Source organism: Oryx dammah, unplaced genomic scaffold (assembly GCF_014754425.2).
Source record: "Oryx dammah isolate SB20612 unplaced genomic scaffold, SCBI_Odam_1.1 HiC_scaffold_26, whole genome shotgun sequence".
Classification (NCBI taxonomy): Eukaryota; Metazoa; Chordata; class Mammalia; order Artiodactyla; family Bovidae; genus Oryx; species Oryx dammah.
In genome coordinates this window covers 32,050,187-32,062,720 of record NW_024070210.1, presented here as the reverse complement: position 1 = coordinate 32,062,720, position 12,534 = coordinate 32,050,187, and the positions used below count along the sequence as shown (strand labels likewise).

General features: G+C 39.0%; 1 protein-coding gene across 5 annotated transcripts in view; it reads left to right on the top strand.

Moving 5' to 3' along the window:
* Window positions 1-4,691, top strand: part of KIAA0586 (KIAA0586 ortholog) — a 140,137-nt gene extending 135,446 nt beyond the window's left edge. For 4 of the 5 annotated variants that reach the window (XM_040226337.1, XM_040226336.1, XM_040226334.1 and 1 more), the window contains one exon: window positions 4,350-4,691. In XM_040226337.1, coding sequence (XP_040082271.1) covers window positions 4,350-4,501 — 152 coding nt within the window. In that variant the 3' untranslated portion in view covers window positions 4,502-4,691. The remainder of the gene's footprint in view (window positions 1-4,349) is intronic. The other variant, XM_040226335.1, reaches the window with a different exon arrangement.
* Window positions 4,692-12,534: the final 7,843 nt, after the last annotated feature.

The following is a 12,534-nucleotide window of genomic DNA, read 5'->3' as shown; positions in this document are numbered from 1 at the left end:
TTTATTTCTACCATTCTATCTTCTACTTCACTAATCCTATCTTCTGCCTTGTCATTCTACTATTTGTTGCCTCCAGAGTGTTTTTGATCTCATTTATTGCATTACTCATTATATATTGACTCTTTTTTATTTCTTCTAGGTCCTTGTTAAACCTTTCTTGCATCTTCTCAATCCTTGTCTCCAGGCTATTTATCTGTGATTCCATTTTTATTTCAAGATTTTGGGTCATTTTCACTATCATTATTTGGAATTCTTTATCAGGTAGATTCCCTATCTCTTCCTCTTTTGTTTGGTTTGGTGGGCATTTATCCTGTTCCTTTACCTGCTGGGTATTCCTCTGTCTCTTAATCTTGTTTATATTGCTGCGTTTGGGGTGGCCTTTCTGTATTCTGGTAGTTTGTGGAGTTCTCTTTATTGTGGAGTTTCCTCGCTGTGGGTGGGGTTGTATCGGTGGCTTGTTAAGGTTTCTTGGTTAGGGAAGCTTGTGTTGGTCTTCTGGTGGGAGGAGCTGGATTTCTTCTCTCTGGAGTGCAGTGAAGTATCCAGTAATGAGTTATGAGATATCAGTGGTTTTCGAGTAACTTTGAGCTGCCTGTATATTGAAGCTCAGGGTTGTGTTCCTGTGTTGCTGGAGAATTTGTGTGGTATGTCTTGCTGTGGAACTTGTTGGCCCTTGGGTGGTGCTTGGTTTCAATGTAGGTATGGAGGCATTTGATGAGCTCCTATCGATTAATCTTCCCTGGAGTCAGGAGTTCTCTGATGTTCTCAGGATTTGAACTTAAGCCTCCTGCTTCTGGTTTTCAGTCTTATTTTTACAGTAGTCTCAAGACTTCTCCTTCTATACAGCACCGTTGATAAAACATCTAGGTTAAAGATGAAAAGTTTCTCCACAGTGAGGGACACCCAGAGAGGTTCACAGAGTTACATGGAGAAGAGAAGAGGGAGGAGGGAGTTAGAGGTGACTGGAGTGAGATGAGGTGGAATCAAAAGAGGAGACAGCAAGCTAGCCATTAATCACTTCCTTATGTGCGCTCCACAGTCTGGACCGCTCAGAGATGTTCACGGAGTTATACAGAGAAGAGAAGACAGAGGAAGGAGACAGAGGTGGCCAGGAGGATAAAGGGAGGAATCAAAAGGAGACACAGATCCAGCCAGTAATCAGTTCCCTAAGTGTTCTCCAACCAGTCCATTCTGAAGGAGATCAACCCTGGGATTTCTTTGGAAGGAAAGATGCTAAAGCTGAAACTTAAGTACTTTGGCCACCTCATGCGAAGAGTTGACTCATTGGAAAAGACTCTGATGCTGGGAGGGATTGGGGGCAGGAGGAGAAGGGGACAACAGAGGATAAGGTGGCTGGATGGCATCATTGACTCGATGGACGTGAATCTGAGTGAACTCCGGGAGTTGGTGATGGACAGGGAGGCCTGGCGTGCTGTAATTCATGGGGTCACAAAGAGTTGGACACGACTGAGCGACTGAACTGAACTGAACTGAAATGTTCTCCACCGTCTGGAACACACAGAGATTCACAGAGTTGGGTAGAGAAGAGAAGGGGGAGGGAGGAGACAGAGGCAACCTGGTGGAGAAAAAGGAGGGTCCAAAGGAGAGAGACACTGCTCCTCTCTTTAGGTGCCCCTACCATTACATACCACTTCTAAAATGGAATTTCTCTCAACCACCTTAAAAATAATGATTTTTAGTGTATTTGGTATCAGGCAGAAAGCGATGAGTATGAATTAGATGAATTATACTAGACTCTTTCTTGAAAACCATCTCTTACCTTGTGTAACTCTTCACTTTTGGATCTCCTTATCTAACATTTCCCTTTTGTGTTCCTCTGTTTTCTCTTTATTCACTTTTCTTTATCCTTCTCTTATTTCTGTTATCATTTATTTTATTATTTCCTTCATTGCCTTCCACATCTTTTAAGTCCTAGCTCAACTGTTGCTTTCACTTAACTTAAACCAAGTATTCGTCTATATGTTTACTTCCACTACTAGGTTTTAAGCTTCTTGAAGATGAGGACTGTTTCTTTCTCACCTGTGTATCTTCTTAGTTAACACCATCTTAGCTCCACACATACAATATACTTTTATAGATATTTAGTTAGTGAGCATATGCATCTGGAAAGGCCCACTCCGATATCTCCCTGCTTCAGTTACCTTTTCCTTGTCTTTCTTCCAGAATTACTATCAGGATGAGATAAGATGACGTGGAGAAGATTTTTGCAAAATTTTAATTCCTGTATAAATATGATAGTAATTACAAGAATTAACATAACTTTATAATAATTGAATTTAATACGTACATTGAGACTTGAGAATTTCTTCAAGGCCCCCCCCCCAGAAAAAAAACAGTTACAGCTGTTGTTACATCATTGAACAATCTAATCGGTAATCTAATGCTTAGAGTAGAAAATAAAGGCACATGTAAAGCAGTTTTGTGAAATTGGATAACAGAGAAAAAAAGAATGTCTGGTAACAGTGTAGTTTTTGACAGATATGTGAGTAATGGAAGGAATGAAATTTTTTCTTAATTGAGGAAAGATAGCATTTAAATTTACAGGTTGACCATTAATTTTGTTCTCAAGCCTTAGTTGTATCCTGTGTTGGTTTTTACTTTATTGACAAGGTAAACTCTGGTCTTGGATACTACTCTTGGTTACTTGAGTATTCTACATCATGACTTTGTAAAATGTCAAGAATATTTAAATGCTTATGTACTATGAAGATTTTAAGTTATTGTTTCTTAATTTTAATTTTTATCATATCCTGACAGAGCCAGATTTCAAGAATTCTTTTTCTATTTAAAATACTTATTCTATTTAAAATGACGTAAGAATTGCTTTCTTCTCAGAGGATTATGCTGGTGCATTAGTTTGTGATATTGATATCATGATACCAAATCTTATTTCCCTTTCCTCTTTTATGAAAAAAAAAAGAAACTGATGTAAGTAACAAACAGGAATGATAATATTAAAATAATCATTGTTAGATATCATAATATGAAAGGAATCTGTCTTTTACAAATATTTTGATCATCTTGGACAGTTGTGATTGAGTCATCATTGAAATCTCCAAAACTGACTTCTTTTACTGTGGTCCCTATAAAAGTCTGATGGAAAATTTCACTTTATTACTATGGAAACTATTTTAAAGACTATTGTAAATTACAATGACTGTTGACTCAGAGATATCTGTAAGATTATTTAAGATGATTTGCCTTTAAGATGCTTATTATTATGTATATATGGAGATCCAACCCGTCCATTCTAAAGTAGATCAGTCCTGGGTGTTCTTTGGAAGGTAAGATGCTAAAGCTGAAACTCCAGTACTTTGGCCACCTCATGCGAAGAGTTGACTCATTGGAAAAGACTCTGATGCTGGGAGGGATTAGGGGCAGGAGGAGAAGGGGACGACAGAGGATGAGATGGCTGGATGGCATCACCAACTCGATGGACATGAGTTTGAGTGAACTCTGGGAGTTGGTGATGGACAGGGAGGCCTGGTGTGCTGCGATTCATGGGGTCGCAAAGAGTCGGACACGACTGAGCAACTGAACTGAATTGATGGTAAATCCATGAAATTTGAAGTGAAGGTTTTTGTGGTCTTAAACAGTACCAAGTTGACATTCTTTATATTCTTAGTCAATGTGCTTTTTAAACTTAGAGGAATTAATTAGACTATTGACAGATAGATATACATATGTAGTCAACTCTTTTGTTTTTTTCTTTTTAAACATATTAATGATTTCTTTATTTCAAACTGCCTTCCCTACTTGGTCTTACCTATCGTTTATCATCTGTAACATGACTTTGGGCACTTGTACCCTGTCTTAGTCCATTCAGGCTACTGCAACAAAATACTATAGACTGAGTGGCTTTTAGACAACAGAAATTTATTTCTCACGGTTCTGGAGGCTGGTCGTCCCAAGATCGAGGCACCTCTTCCTCGTTCTGTGTCCTGACATGGTGGAAGGGGCTGGCAAGCTCTTTGGGGCCTCTTTCAGAAAGGCACTAATCTTGTACGAGGGCTCCACTCTCTTGACCTAAGCACCTCCCAAAGGTCACACTTTTTAATACCACCACACTAGTTTCAACATATAAATTTTGGGGTGACATAAACATTCAGATCATAACATACACTAGTAAAATATTGCCTCTAATTGTCTGGGAGTGAGTATGGAAAGAAGGGTGATTTTATTTCTCTGACAAGATCTGAGCACATTGAGAAAAGAATTTATCCCAAATGCAATTATCATTTTGATCCCCAGTATTATTTGGGAAAGTTTCAAGGCACATTAAGTACTCAGGTACACTTCTTTAGCTGAATGAGTTTCTCGTTTTACAGGTGGTAAAGTGGTTCCGCTCTTCACTTCTCAGACATCACCTGCCAAGATGTCTGTGACACTACCCTCAGTGAACCTGGAAGACTGCTCTCAGTCTCTGAGCATTGGCACTGTCCAGGCGGACACGGAATCCTCAGGGGCAGATACCTTCTGAATGCGAAGTGAGAGTCAGTACAGTACTTGTGCTGCTGGTTTTGAGGTCATTTTCCATGGACATAAAGCCATCTCTTAGGCTATTTTGGTCCTTCAACATATTCTGAAAAACAATTTTAAATTTTGTATTGAAGTGGAAAGCGTAATTTGGGTATTTGGGTAACATTTTTAAATAAAATAATTTAAATGGATATCATTGTGAGTCTTGTGTTATTTCTTAGAATCCTAAGGCAGCTATGGAGTAGTGGAAAGGGCAGAACTTTTGATATATAAAAATTTACTCTACAGATGTAATTATCTGTACTTAGTTGTAAAATTAGGTTGCTCAGTGTTATTCATCCCAAATTTTTTATAAGAGCAAATAATTGGTACCAATTGAATGCCTCTCAATAAGGAATTAATTGAAAAAGTGTTAGTACAACAGAATACTAGGTGTCACAAAAAAGAATTTTAAAATGTTTGTGTGTTGATATGGAATTATCTTTGAGATCTGTTGGGTTTTTTCAGTTTTTAAAAAATGAATATGATAGTTGAATAGAAAAATGAAGGTATAGTTGACTCATAATATTCTGTTATTTTCAGCCTTCACCAAGGGCTTCCCTGGTGGTGCAGAGGTTAAAGCGTCTGCCTGCAATGTGGGAGACCTGGGTTCAATCCCTGGATTGGGAAGATCCCCTGGAGAAGGAAATGGCAACCCACTCCAGTATTCTTGCCTGGAGAATCCCATGGACGGAGGAGCCTGGTAGGCTGCAGTCCATGGGGTCGCCAAGAGTCGGGCACGACTGAGCAACTTCACTTCACTTCTTCACTTTCAGGTGTACAGCATAGTGATCCAGTATTTGTGCAGATTATATACCATTATAGGTTATTACAATATATTGGGTATAATTCCCACTGCCATACAGTGAATCCTTGTTGCTTATTTATTTTATATACTATATAATAATACCTGTTAATTTGTCCCTCCTCCTTTCCCTTTCCCCTTTGATTACCACAAGTTTGTTTTCTATGCTGAGAGTTTGTTTCTGTTTTGTATATGTGTTTATTTTTATTATTTTTAAAATTCCACATGCATGCCTTTCTCTGTCTGACATATTTCATTACGTATAATATTCCCTAGGTCTGTCCACATGGCTACAAATGGCAATGTTTCATTCTTTTTTATGGCAGAGTAATATTGCATTGTATATGTTATATATACCACATATCTGAGATATGTTAACGTGCAAAAAGCCACTTGAAAAATAGTATGTGAGTTAGGCTACCATTGTTTAAAATGAGATAGAGATCAACCCAAATATATGGATGTACATACACACACACCTACATAATGCTTATATATGCATTAAATGTCTTTGGAAGGCTAGACAAGAAACAGCTAACTTGATTTCCAAGAAGGGAAATGGAGTGGCTAGGCGATAGAGAGGCTGAGTGATTGGAATCAAGGATGAGTGTATTTACTGTGGATTCTAAATACAGTTGTGACAGGAAAAAATGGAGCAGGCTTTTGGTCCTGGACTTCTGTTTGTTGGGAGTTTTTAAATTCCTGACTCAATTTCAGTACTGGTAATTGGTCTGTTCATATTTTCTGTTTCTTCCTGGTTCAATTTTAGGAGATTGTACATTTCTAAGAATTTGTCCATTTCTCCTAGGTTGCCCGTTTTATTGGGGTATAGTAATCTGTTATGGTCCTTTGTATTTCTGTGATGTTGGTTATAATTTCCTTTTCATTTCTAATTTTATTGATTTGGACCCCTTCCTTTCTTTTTCTTGATGAGTCTGTCCAAAGATTTATCAATTTTATCTTTTCAAAGAACCAACGTTTTGTTTCATTGATCTTCTCTATTGGTTCTCTAGTCTATAATATCATTTATTTCTGCTCTCATCTTTATGATTTCTTTCTACTAATTTTGTGTTTTGTTTGTTGTTTTTTCTCTAGTTCCTTTGGTGTAAGATTAGGTTGTTTGAGATTTTTTGTTTCCTAAGGTAAGCATATGTCACTATAAACTCCTCTTAGAACTGCTTTTTAGCAAAAGCATTTTTTATTTAAAAGTGTTGGTAGTTTTTTCACCCTAACCATAGAAATCTAGCCTTTTCTAGTTTTAGAATAGAAGTATAATCTTTGATTTATTCCACTCCATATGTACTTGAGCTTTACTTTTTCTTTTTGGTGTGTCTTTGTGTGTTTTTGTATCACGTGGCTTGCAGGATCTTAGCTCCCCTACCAAGAATGGAAATTGTGCCCCTTGTAGTGGAAGTGTGGAGTCCTAATCACTGGACTCCCAGGGAATTCCCTTGAGCTTTCCTTTACAAAGTTTGGTATCTTTTCATCAGTGTTTTGTTTGTTGATAGGATTATCTCTGGCCAAGTTTGCTTCTATATATATTCTTCTCCCAACCACCTTCAGTTTTTTAGAATAAAATTATGTATGTAAAAGTAAATTACTTTGATGTTATGCACTTTAAATTTTTTATCTTATATTTGATTTTATAATTTCCAACTTTTGGAATGAACCACTTATAAGACATGTTGTTAATAAGTAGACTTTATCAAGATCAAGACTGTTGTTGGGCTTACATGCCAGGGTAACAGGTATTTAAAATGTTGCTTTGGTTTAAATCCTAAAATAAGTTTGCTTTTTGTACATTTTAATAGAATCTTGAATAAATGTTTTTATTTTCAAAAGATGATTAGATCAGTACATTTCTGATCACTTGCATATTTCTGGTCTCTTAATTTTTATTTTAAAATATTAGACATATATTTAAATCAGTTTTATAGTTTCTCTATTAAAAACAAAATTTTTCTGAAAAATAAAATGGCACTTCTTGGTGGTGGGTTACTGCCCTTAATCCAAGAGTAATTCTGTAGTTGAAACATTTTTTGAAACAGCTTTTAAAAATGGCCTGAGGGTATCATTTCCATATAGATGAGTAACTTCATCAGTAATGAATAAAATCCTTGGTATTTCTGTGGTGTTGCTAAGAAGAAACTCACTAAAAAATTCTTTTCTACTGTACATCATCTATGTATCTGTTTAACAGAAATTAACTATAAGGCTGTTGGACATACAGTGTGGTGTGGTTACTTATGGCCCAGGCTAGGCAACCATCTCAGGACTCATCATTCTCTCCCTCTGGTCATCTGCCTCTCCTGGAAAATAAAGGTTAATCAAAGAATTCTGTCTCTACCTGTGTAGAATCACCTACCATCAGTGGTTCAGTAGTTTTTAAAACTCTTTTAAGAATGCACTGGAGAAAAAGGAATTTTATAATGAGAAAGCTCATTGTTACAGTTCAGAAAATTTCAGGAAGTCAGTTTTTTTACTTGACCTAGCCCATGTCAGGAAAATAGATTCCAGGTCTCAAGACTGTCAAGCCTTTGAGAGTAATCAGCCCTTGTCTGTACTTTCTAAAGATATTATTTCTTCTTGTACTGAAGTGTTTACCTAGAAACAATAGGAAATATTAGCTAGAGTGCAGATGTCCCCTGGTGAGACCAATAAATATTGTAAAGCTATGTTGATGGTTCATTAATTACTAAGAAAGCAAACAAAGTTCTTTTTCTGTTTTTTGTGGGGTTTTTTTTAGTGTGAATGGTCTTATTGAATAATTTCAGCCCTAGTAAGGGATACATTACTGATCCATCTTAAATTCAGAGAGCCCTAACCTAGGTAAAAACCCTCAAGCAAATCAATAGACTCCAACTTCTGGGAGGTCACTTCTATGAGACCTCTGAAGAGACCCAGATGGTGAGACTGAACAGGATTTAAAATCTTGAAAGGAGCTGGTAAGAAATCCCAGAAAATGCTCTTGGTATGCATAGAGGTCACAGATAAAGAACAGGCCTGGTGCTGCACAATTGATATGATTTATATGTAAAGAGTTGAAAGTGTATGTCTTTTTCACTGAATCATCATGACATACAATGATAACTATATCAATCAACTCTTTATAGCCTGCTTTTCCTGAACAAAGATATATTTTTCTTTTCTATTTTCCACAAGGTGTTACCTTAGAAATAAGTATCAACTGAGGAGGTATTTCTACCATTGGGATAGTTTAATGGGATTTCGTGGTAAGCCTTGTAAGTATTTTTATTTCCCTTGATTGTATTTCTTAATACTTGCATGGTTACCAAAGTACCATAAACAGGAGTATTTTAAAAGGTGATTGGGGGTGATTCTTCTCTCTGGATAAAACATATAATTCTGTATAATTATAATAACCAACCTGAATGTCTGGGTTGGGAGATAATTGTCTGTATGTTCTGAAGTATAGAGATGTTAAGATCCTGTTCTTGACAGGCTGTTTGCTAGTGTTAAGCAGAGGTATTCCCATGGTTCTAGTGACCCCTGGAGTTGTAAATGGTAACAGGTCCAGCAAACATTAGGTTGGTAGAAGAGGCCATGGTCTGACTCATTCTTAAAAACACAGTGAGGACAGGGAACTGTATTCAATATCCTATGATAAACCACAATGGAAAAGAATATGAAAAAGCATGTGTATATATACATGTGTAATCGAATCACTTTGCTGTATAGCAGAAATTAACACTGTAAGTCAACTATAGTTCAATTATAAGAATAGCAATAAGGAAAAAACAAGGTGAGTAATATTTTGCTTCGGAAAAGGGAAGGGGAAATGAAGAAAAGTAAAGTCATAGAAAACAGAGAAGGAAAGCAATAGTCCATAGTGACACGTTAACAATCTTACCAGGCGGGCAGTCGGCTTGATTCGCTATAACAAAATTGTAGTTTTGTTTCATTGTTTTGAGTGGAGTTTACACTTCTCAAGTTGTCTGCTTGATCAGAAGGTCTCCAGTAACCTGTTTGTGCCTCGAGGCCATCTGCTTCTGGAGGCTCTTTGGTTAGCATCAACTTGCAGTCAGCCATGGGAGTGAACGTGCATTGGTCTGGGTTTGAAGTTTATTTTCATTATGACATATTGCACCCTGGGTGGACTGTTGTAGCTGCTGTCAAGAGGACCTGAAATGGCTCCTTTTCATAATTTCAAATACTTTTGCATCTATATCACTTAACATTTTCTACAAAACAAGACGCTTCCAAGACCAGATGGCTTAAAACAAGCATTTATTCATGATTCTGTGGATGAGCTGTTTGGCTGGGATCGGCTGGGATAGCTTTGCTCTGTTCTTTTCCTCATGGGTTGTCTGGCCTTACAACACATGCGTTTATAGTCCACTGATAGTTGACGGTCTCATTCACATGTCTGGCAGTTGCAGGGCAATGGAGGTCACTGGGCCCATCATCTAGCGGATCTTCCCGACCCAGGAATCAAACCGGGGTCTCCTGCATTGCAGGTGGATTATTTACCAGCTGAGCTACCAGGGAAGAGAACATCTAGCAGGCTAGCCCAAGCTCATTCACATGAGATTGGTTGAGAGTTCCTAAGAGCAGCAAGAGAGGGTAAGCTCCAATGTGCAAGCAGATTTCAAGCCTCTGCTTGTGCCATGTTGTTAACGATGCTTTTGTTGGCCAAAGCAAGTCACGTCCAAGGCCAGACAAAGAATAGAGGAGTAGACTCCCATCTCCTCATGGAAAGAACTACAGGCATATGCTGAGGAGCAGGCAAATGGGATCCGAAGAATTTGTGGCCATTTTTGCAATTTAATACACACTGATATCTTTTCCAGTGAACCTGGTCACTGAGCTGGGAGGCATAAAAGGTGGGGACAATGTCTCTTTTAGAAAGGTGGCTTGTGCATGTTGAGGATGAGACAGTACACTAGATTGACTTCTCAGAGTTTTCAGCTAGATCTGCATGCAACAAAATAGTGATTAGAGGCATTATTACCAATCACATGAGACATCCTGTAATGATGTCCTATGCACAAAGTCTCGATGAGCTCTGAGGAAGGGATCATGTGGCCATTAACAGTAGTGATGATACATTATACTAAGGCAGATTAAGAATTGCCACTTATTTAAAAGTAGAGTCAGCAAGTTTCTTCAGTAAAGGGCCAGATAGTAAAACTTTATGTAGGCCAGATATGATCTCTGTCATATATTTCATATTCTCTTCTTTCTCCTTTTTTTTTTTTTTTGTTTAAAGCAGATGTTTAAAATATGTAGGAAACATTTTTTTAAGCTTGTGGACCATCTGAAAACAGTCTGTAGGCCAGATTTGTCCCATGGGCTTTGGTTTGCTAACCCCTGATTAAGACAGTTTAGTTTCAGTGTCTCATTTATTCTTTCTGCCTTTCCTGCATAGAGAGTACAGTTTTTATGTAAGGAGAGGAATTCTGCAGAGTTCTGTTACCAGGCAATGGGTTCTGCTCAACCATTGGTTGGTGCCTCAGTGGGCCCCACCCACTGGCAACCAGTTGTCAGTGAGAAACCCTTAGTGGTCCTGCTCAGCCACTGGACAGCACAGCAGTGGGACTGCCCAGAAGCAACCATCAGGCAGCAAGAGTTAGATGGTCAGACAACGGTGGAGTGGTAGTCGAGAGGTGGAGAGTGAGGTAAGAGTGGATCCCAGCCTTCTCCCGAAGGCCCTCCAGTTCACCCCGCACTGGGACAGTGGGTGAGCTGGGAGCCCCAGAGAGCAGACTGGGGGCTGTGTCTTGCAGGGCTTTAGAGGCCACCCACTAGCCTTGGCCCAGGCCTTGAGGCACCAGTGAGCCTCTCCCCCATCCTGGTCTCTGCGACCTAATAATAGCAGAAGCCGTTTGGGATGTAGCCTATGGATCCATCTCCACCACACGGGCAGCCTGAGGAGCCTGAGTGCCAGTTGGGTCCTGGGCGCCTGGCTCCCTCAGAGATGACAAGTGGACAGAATCTGGAGACCTGACCCTGAAGGAGCTGCCAACTGAGCTTTGCCTCCTCTTAGCCAGGACTGGGACCTTGGAGGGTGAAAGTTGTACCTTGGGACCTTGCCCTTTCTTATCATGACAGAGAATAACATTCCTTTGATAGAGATTTACAGGAACATCGTTACCTGACCATGACCCAGCTTCAAGAACAAAGGATCTGACATCAGGACGTTTGCAACAACTCACCATGTCCCTCCCTTACCTTTTGCTTTTAAAAGGGGTTTGATGAAAGCTTTCAGTAACTTTGGGGTCCATAGGGAATGAGCCTCCCATCTACTTGCATGGCTCTCTAATAAACCTTTCTCTCTTCCAGACTCTAATGTTTTAGTATTGTGTGGCCTTACTGTGCATTGGGCATGTGGATTTGGCAATGTTCAGTAACAGAGTTCCAAGATCACTGGGTAGGAAAGTAGGAATTCCCTGTGCTCAGAATACAAAGTCTAGCAACTGTAACATCTGCAGCTTCTCATCAAGGAATGGGTTTTTTCCATCCTGAAAACTTACAGGCTACTGATAGTATATATTTATAGCCTAGAGACCTGGGTAGTTGTCTTTCCTGGTGACTCAGTAAAGAATCTGCCTGCAATGCAGGAGACCCAGGTTTGATCTCTGTGTCGGGAAGATCCTCTTGAGTAAGAAATAGCATTCTTGCCTGGAGAATTCCATAGACAGAGGAGTCTGGCAGGCTACAGTCCATGGGTCGCAAAGAGTCAGACACGACTGAGTGACACACACACACACACACACACACACACATGCAAAGGGCCTTGAGAAGGAGTTTCTGTATTTTGGCTCACCCCTCTCATGTTTACCTGGGTTATGTTAGCACAGGTAAGACACAATTTTACCACCTAGTCAAGTTTTGAAAAATTTTCCATTATGAACCTACTGTGCAAATTGATTTGTTCCTGATGCAAAAAATTATGGGAAATTTAATTAGCATCCACTGGATGGATTGTGGTACTCCTGAGCGCTGTCAGGAGATCCTCAGAACCCATCTTCATGGAGAGAGTATCCCTGTAATTGACAATATTGTTTTTCTGAAGTTTGGGTTGATTGTTATGAATCAATTATAGTGAGTCTAAAATTGAGCCAGTTTTCCTTCCAAATTTGGTTGGAGGGGGCTTGTCAATTTGGTGGAACTCATGGTTGTGGCAATAAAAGCTTCTTGTTTAGAATGTGAGTTAGAAAGGGCATTCA